General features: G+C 34.2%; 1 protein-coding gene across 1 annotated transcript; it reads left to right on the top strand.

Moving 5' to 3' along the window:
* Positions 1-2,378: 2,378 nt before the first annotated feature.
* LOC132719418 (actophorin-like) lies at positions 2,379-5,441 on the top strand (the record flags this gene model as incomplete). Its single annotated transcript, XM_060703183.1, is given in 2 exon segments — positions 2,379-2,511; positions 4,508-5,441. Coding segments are annotated over 2 exon segments (287 nt in total), but the record flags the coding sequence as incomplete, so codon positions are not given.
* Positions 5,442-7,911: the final 2,470 nt, after the last annotated feature.

Genomic DNA, 7,911 nt, shown 5'->3' with positions numbered 1-7,911 from the left:
AAAGATAAATCTCATGCCTTGTGAGGCATAAAGATGTAAGCAATAATCAGGGCCCTTTGGCAAAGGTCGAGGTCACATGCAGACGTCTTAGTTGAGAGTATACGTTTTGATATTTTACTTACATGGAATTTTAATGTAAATGTTCACTTTTGTGTGATAGAGGATTTTTGACATGAGTATTTTGAAGGTTGCTGTATGCCGTTTTGCTCATCGGGCTCATCGGGAAAAGTTAAATTTGTACTCCTGTTTGTATCTGCTGAAGAACCATATGATTGTAGGAAGTCCAAGAACAAATTTAATCCATACATAAATAACAAATTTTGGATGATAAAATTATGTGCAAAAGTTGGAAAAACCTTTTATCACAATGTTTTTTCTCGGGTATGTATGTTTTAAGAAACATTGCCCTCTCCTGTTTGCAGTGGCTCTTGTTAACATGGGCTTTTGGAACAGGGCTGTGTTTGTTGTGTTGTCAATTTTCATTTCTAACAACATTTCCCCCATGAGACTTACTGGTCAAATTTGATGAATAAATGATGTTTCAATTTTGGAGCCTTAATCTGATGAATCTGATGAACAGTCATAGAGGAAAACCTGCAATAAAAGCTTCTGTCTTGGGCCTCTAGAGTATGTAGATCTGTCTAATGAACTGTAACTATGTTTAAAATATGACCCAAGGGTTAAGATTGGCCCATTAAAGGGGTCATCACATTTTAAGATTAAAATATCACCCAGGGGTTAAGATTGGCTCATTCCAGGGATCATCCAGATTTTACATAGACCCACAGGGAAAACTTTGAAATTTTCTCTCGGGGGGGTGGGGGAGGGGGGGGGGACTTAGAGTTAAGTTAAGCGAGAAGCATCATCATCTTGTGGTCTTTTACAAAAGTTACATAAATGTCTTTGGCATTAAGATTAGTTAATATAGACTTGAATTGGAAAATACATGTACATTTAAGTCTTTTGTGAAAATACAATGCCAAGAGCTTAAATATTTGGCATGTAGCATTTCCTAGTCATACTGTTTTAAAGTACTTTGCACTTTGAAATGATGTGCAAAAAACAACACCAGGTTTCTACCCCCTAGGTCAAGGTCATTCTTAAAGTTTGGATGTAAAAAAAATAATACAGCATTTTATTTCTGTTAAACTATTGAAGAATTTTTATACTCTCTAAGACATTTTGGATGTATTATGGTATGGCATAGTCAATTTGTCTGTCTGACAGTCTGTTCATAGACAATTAGTTTCCACAAGATAAGTTGTGAAGGATTTCAATAATTGTTTCTAGCTCACCTGTCTCAAAGTGACATGATGAGTTTGTATGATCACAATTTGTCTATTGTCTGTAAACATTTACTGTAAACAACATCTCCTCATTAACTGCTAAGTCAATTCCATCAAAACTTTACAGGAATGTTCTTTAGGTGGTCACCTTCTGGTCTACCAAGTTTTAACAAATTTGCCCAATTTGGTGATTTACAGAGCTTAAAAGTCAGGTTGCTTCTTCAAGGTCAAGTTCATAAAGGTTGGTCAAAGAGTGTTACAGGTTTAGACTGCCTCATTTAAATTTGTAAATTTGTAAAACAACTGCCTATAAAATGTTTTTGAGCTTAAAATTTCAAAAAGGGTAATATCTGGAAAGAAAAAACAGATAATTGCAGACTTGGTTTGATTGGAGTCACTTGAACCCAAATTTCATAATCTTGATTGATATTCTTAATGCCTGTTTTCTGTATCAGATTATTAAAATCCTGTTTGTCTTGAGCATCTGGTTAGCCATTTAGTCAAATTAAACTTAATTCTTGCTTAATTTTATCAGTAGCAAATACAGTTTTATACTGAGGATGCGTTTCCAGAACAGCATGTATCATTGGGAAAATTTCACATTTATAACAGCAAGCAGTAAAATAGAAACTTTTTGTGACTTAGAAATTGCAGGGTTGTGTTCAGTCTAAAGAACAAAACCAAGACAATTTTACATTTCTTTTAGGACTCCTATGATAAGACTACTGCAGATGAACATAAACATAAGCATTCGCTATTGTCAACTTAAGATAATAATCTGTATTGAAATGGTCCAAAAATAGTCCTTAAGTTGGTCTTAGTACTAGGACTTTGAATACACTATGAATTTACTATGAAATGCAGGCTAGGACTTGAGAACAATAAATTACTTTGTCATTATCATCAAAACATATAGAAAAAAAATTGGGATAAGAAATTAGAAGCACAGGGGAAAATATTAAGTTTTCCTTTCCTATAAGTCTTTTAGCAGGTGACAGGATATTCCAATTACTATACTAATTGTACAAATAAGACACTGCATTCATTATTCTTTGATTGAGAATATAGTCATCTCTAAATTGATTGTTACAGGAGAGACTTTTGAGGACTTTAGACAACATATGTTAGCCGCAGCAGAAAGTGGACAAGGAAGATATGCTGTTTATGACTTGGTCAAGGATGAGGCATCAAAGAACAAAACAGGAGATCTTGTATTTATAGTCTGGTATGTACTTTAAAATAAACACAAACTTATAATCTTAGTAAAAAAAGGAAGGAAGCAATATTAATTGTTGGTTTAAGTGGAAAGTTATTTATAAAAAAAACGCCAACAAAAAGTTCATAGCCCATAAATGCAAAATGTTGGCACATCTGTCCTTCCTCACTTGTCAATTGCTAAAGGAAATTTTATTAAACTCTTAAACCAGTGAAGTAAGTGCAGTGTCCAAGAACCATATCTAGGGATTTAATTTTAAGCTCTTCTAAGTAGAAACTGCTCAAGGTTAGCGATGGCAATGTCTACCTAACTTTGCAGGAACCATCCTTGGAAGGCTTTATACATAAGTCTTATCATTGGTTCCAGTCTGATGCATAAGTAGGTCACAGAAGCTAAAAACTCATAGGAAAATGCAGGTCAAGTTTAAATCTGGTCATGGTTGTGCCCCTTTAACTTTGAAAAAAAAAAAGAAATTTTCAGCTCTGTTTATTATCTCTCAAACGATTGTACACATTCATATTTAACATATGGATATGTTAAAAAATGGGCTGGTGAAGTGTTCGAATTTGGTCACAGTTATGCCCCTTTAACTTTGAGAAAAAAAAGATAAAAGATTTTAAATACGGATACGACAAAGAAATGTGCAAGTTCAAATTACCTCATGGTTTGATTATTTTTGGCAGAGTTATGCCAAGAAATCTTCAGTTTCTGTTCATAATCTCCCCAACAGTTGTACACATTCAACTTAAATTTGACATTTGGATATGTTAAGGAATGTGCAGGTTATGTTCGAATTTGGTCATGGTTTGATGATTTTTGGCAGAGTCATGCCCCTTTAACATTTGAAAAATAAATCATTATCTCCCCAACAGTTGTATGTATTCAACTCAAATTTAATATGAGGATATGTCTATGTTATACAAATACAGAGGTCAAGTTTGGATTTGGTCATGGTTATCCCTATGAACTTAGAAAAAAATAAGACATTTTCAGTTTCTGTTCATTATCTCCCCCACAGTTGTACACATTCAACTCAAACATATATACTGGTCAAGTTTGAATTTGGTCATGGTTTGATGATAGCTGACAGAGTTATCTCTCTTGAACTTTGAAAAAGATCAGAAATTTTTAGTTTCCATTCATTATCTTTCCAATGGTTGTACACATTCAACTCAAATTTTACGTATAGATTAGATACATGTTCAAGTTTGTATTTTGGCGTGGTTCAAGTTTGTTTTGGACAAAGTTATCTGTCTTGAATGTTGGAAAAGTTTTGAATTTTCAGTTTCAGCATTCATACTTTTGTGGAAATGTATGTAGTCATTATTTTGGTTACAAATATGAAATATGCAATTAACAAAAGGTTAACACTGAATAGTTTCAGTGCCTTGAACTTTGTATAAAAATGGTTTGTGTTAACATTGAATAGTTTTAAGGACTGAACTTAAAATGAAAAAAATAGTTTGTGCAAACAAGTTTGGACCAAAATACTACAACATTTGAAATTTTGGCTGCATGCTCGGGCATCAGTGGCATGACGACACATTTCTAGTTCTGTCAAGTTATATAAATGTGGCATTTTTTCTGTTCATTACTGAGTGAATGGTTAAACCTCTTTTGAAAAATTGTTACTGACAAGAAACTGGGCTGGGGGCATATGTGTTGTGGTTAATATCTTTGCTTTGAATGTCTGCCAGCATAGGATTAGTAATCCAGGGGTATGCTGGTTCGGTCCTCAGATAAGGCTTAATTTCTCCATGACAATTATTTCAGACATTGTGTCTATTGGTCATTTGTCTTCCTTTGATTCAGAAATCATATGGGATAAGTAGCCGGTCATTTTGCTGAGAAATTGGTAATTACTGGTTAGTTAGCCGTTTAGAGGAATCAACAGCTGAGTTATGACCAAAAAAAACCTGTTAAAATCTGGATTAAAAAACAAACCAAAAATGCTCTGAACATTCATATGCTCTATCATTATTTTTTTTCTTTTATCTAATTTCAGGATAAGTGATGATAAGTGTGGGATCAAGCAGAAAATGTTATACTCTAGCTCAAAGGATGCTATTAAAAAAGCATGCGTAGGGTTTAAAAAAGAACTTCAATGTAATGATGAGTCTGAATTAACATTAAAGGAACTCAATGAAAAAATGAAATAGAAAATGACAGCAAAGATTTAGAGACACTCTCATGTACAATTTCTAGAAGTAGCTTTATGTTTTAGACATGTTTGTTCTTAAGGATGAGCTGTCAGAAATTAACTCTTTTTTATGATAATCACACAAGATTTTGTTATCATGAGCAAATTTTGGAAGCATGTATATTTTTATTGGACATTGTTAACCATTTTTCTTTTTCTATGGCTGAATTTTTTACTTTATGTGAAATACATCTTCTATCTTGCACAAGTAAATTTAAAAAAAAAAGAAAATGTTTGGACAGTTGATATTTTTGAACATGTAATTGGCTAAAATAGAAGCTGCGACAAAAGTGCTAATTTTAATTTGTGTAGCCTATTATTTATCCTTTTTCTTGCAATTGACTTGTAAATTTTTCAGTTTTTTTTTCTTCCTTAACTAAGCCATAAATGCATCATAATGGGGTAAAAAAAATTTCTTTTTGTAAAGCAATGTAAACTTAAAACGTCAAAGTAAAAGATGCTAGAGTTTATGGAAATATACTTAAGGCACATACAAGATCACATCTGATATTTTACATTACAGCCAGATACACAAATTATTATATTTGTGAGACTGATGGTAAAAAACTTCAAATACTAATAATTAGAAAAATCATTAATGGTTCTTAATTAAGTTTTTGATAACTTTATAGGTTTATAACTACATAGGTCAATCTGGGATAATAGAATTATTAAGAACACTGTATTACCTAATTTTGTATACTGTAGTATTTATATTATTAAAGACTACCATCTTTTGCACTCTGTTTTGTTCTTTGTTTTAAAAAAGGCATCCATTATGAATTATACCAACTAATAAGAAATGGTTGCTGTTCGTATGCCACCTTAGCATCTGCAGTGGGGTGACATATAACAATTGAATTGTGTGTACATTATATTATTATATAGATTATACATGGTGAATTTCAAGAAGTTTCATGTCAAAAACCATAATTTCAATTTAAACCAAATTTTGCTGCTTTGTTCTTTGAAGGACTTCAAAAGATTCCATGCAAACAGTGGTTGCCATGGCCAAAAGAAATCATTAAAAAAAGCACCTTTGAAATAAATTCACCAGAAGCACAAGGTCCAAAGCCAAGATATTCAGAATGAAACTGTCCAGTGGACCTCTATCAATGCAGTACAAACTATTGACCAAGGGTCAAAATAGGCCCATCTTGTATAGGCCCATACATGTTGGTGACTAAAATAAAAGGTCAAGACTAAACTAAAAGGTCAAATTTTTAAACCTTCATAACTTAATTATTAGTTCAGCTATGGAAATGATGTGCATTTGAACACTTGCACACTTTATGACCCAGACCCATAATCAATACTGACTATTAAAGTAATGGGTAAAATTTCCAAGTCTTCATATATGTGTTTATGCAATGACCTAAATGTTTCACATGTATTATAATTGTGCTCTGTTACACATTATCTGCCTTGTTAGTCCCCTACCGGTTTACCGGAGTGGACTTTAGGTTTACCCTCCGTCTGTCCGTCCGTCAGTCCGTCCATCCACAAAACTGGATCCCGCGATAATGCAAAAAGTACTGAAAATATTTTTATGAAACTTGATATATGGATAGATGGCAGTATGGAGATTATGCACGTCTTTTTAGCTCACCTGAGCTTGCTCAGGGTGAGCTTTTAGGATCGGTGAATGTCCGTCGTCCGTCCGGCCGTCCACAATTACTTGTGAACACTCTAGCGGTCGCATTTTTGCCTCAATCATCATCAAACTTGGTCAGGATGCTTATCTAGTTGAAAGCTCAGATGAGTTCGAACATGGGTCATCTCGGATGAAAAACTAGGTCACAAGAGCTAAAAATAGAAAAACCTTGTGAACACTCTAGAGGTCACATTTTTGACCCAATCATCATCAAACTTGGTCAGGATGTTTGTCTAGGTGATAGCTTGGATGAGTTCGAACATGGGTCATCTCGGATGAAAAAGTAGGTCACAGGAGCTATAAATAGAAAAACCTTGTGAACACTCTAGTGGTCACATTTTTGAACCAATCATCATCAAACTTGGTCAGAATGCTTGTCTAGTCAATTGCTTGGATGAGTTCGAACATGGGTCATCTCTGATGAAAAACTAGGTCACAGGAGCTAAAAATAGAAAAACCTTGTGAACACTCTAGTGGTCACATTTTTGACCCAATCATCATCAAACTTTGTCAGGATGCTTGTTTAGATAATAGCTCGGATGAGTTCGAATATGGGTCATCTCGGATGAAAAACTAGGTCACCGGAGCTATAAATAGAAAAACCTTGTGAACACTCTAGTGGTCACATTTTTTGCATCAATCATCATCAAACTTGGTCAGGATGCTTATCTAGTTGATAGCTTGGATGAGTTCGAACATGGGTCATCTCGGATGAAAAAGTAGGTCACCAGAGCTAAAAATAGAAAAACCTTGTTAACACTTTAGCGGTCACATTTTTGCATCAATCATCATCAAACTTGATCAAGATGCTTGTCTAGGTGATAGCTCGGATGAGTTCGAACATGGGTCATCTCGGATGAAAAACTAGGTCACAGGAGCTAAAAATAGAAAAACCTTGTTAACACTCTAGTGGTCACAATTTTGACTCAATTGTCATCAAACTTGGTCAGGAAACTTGTCTAGGTCATTGCTGGGAATAAATCGAACATGGGACATTTCGGATGAAAAACTAGGTCACAGGAGCTTAAAATAGAAAAATCTTGTTAACACTCTAGTGGCTACTGTTTTGATCCAAATATTCTGTTAATTGGGCTGAAAGTTTGTTTTGATGATTTCTAAGTCAAGATCGAACATGGGTCATCTTGGATGAAAAACTAGGTCACACCGCCCAAATATGGAAAAACCTTGTTAACATTCTAGTGGTCACATTTTCGACTCAATTATCATCAAACTTGGTCAGGATGTTTGTCTAGGTAATTGCTTGGATGAGTTCGAAATCGCATGTGAAACTAGGTCACCGGAGCTAAAAATAGAAAAATCTTGTTAACACTCTAGTTGCTACTGTTTTGATCCAAGTATCCTGGAAATTGGTCTGAAAGTTTGTTTTGATGATTTCTGGGTCAAGTTTGAATATGTGTCACCTGGGTAAAAAACTAGGTCGCACTGCTCAAATATGGATAATCCTTGTTAACACTGTAGTGGTCACATTTTTGACTCACCTGTCATGAGACTTGGTCAGAATGCTTGTCTAGGTAATTGTTTGGATGAGTTTGAT

The sequence above is a fragment of the Ruditapes philippinarum genome, unplaced genomic scaffold, assembly GCF_026571515.1.
Source record: "Ruditapes philippinarum isolate M1 unplaced genomic scaffold, ASM2657151v2 ctg23492_1_1_1_1, whole genome shotgun sequence".
NCBI lineage: Eukaryota > Metazoa > Mollusca > Bivalvia > Venerida > Veneridae > Ruditapes > Ruditapes philippinarum.
Note: the sequence above shows the minus strand (reverse complement) of the source record. Positions and strands in the feature narration are given on the sequence as shown.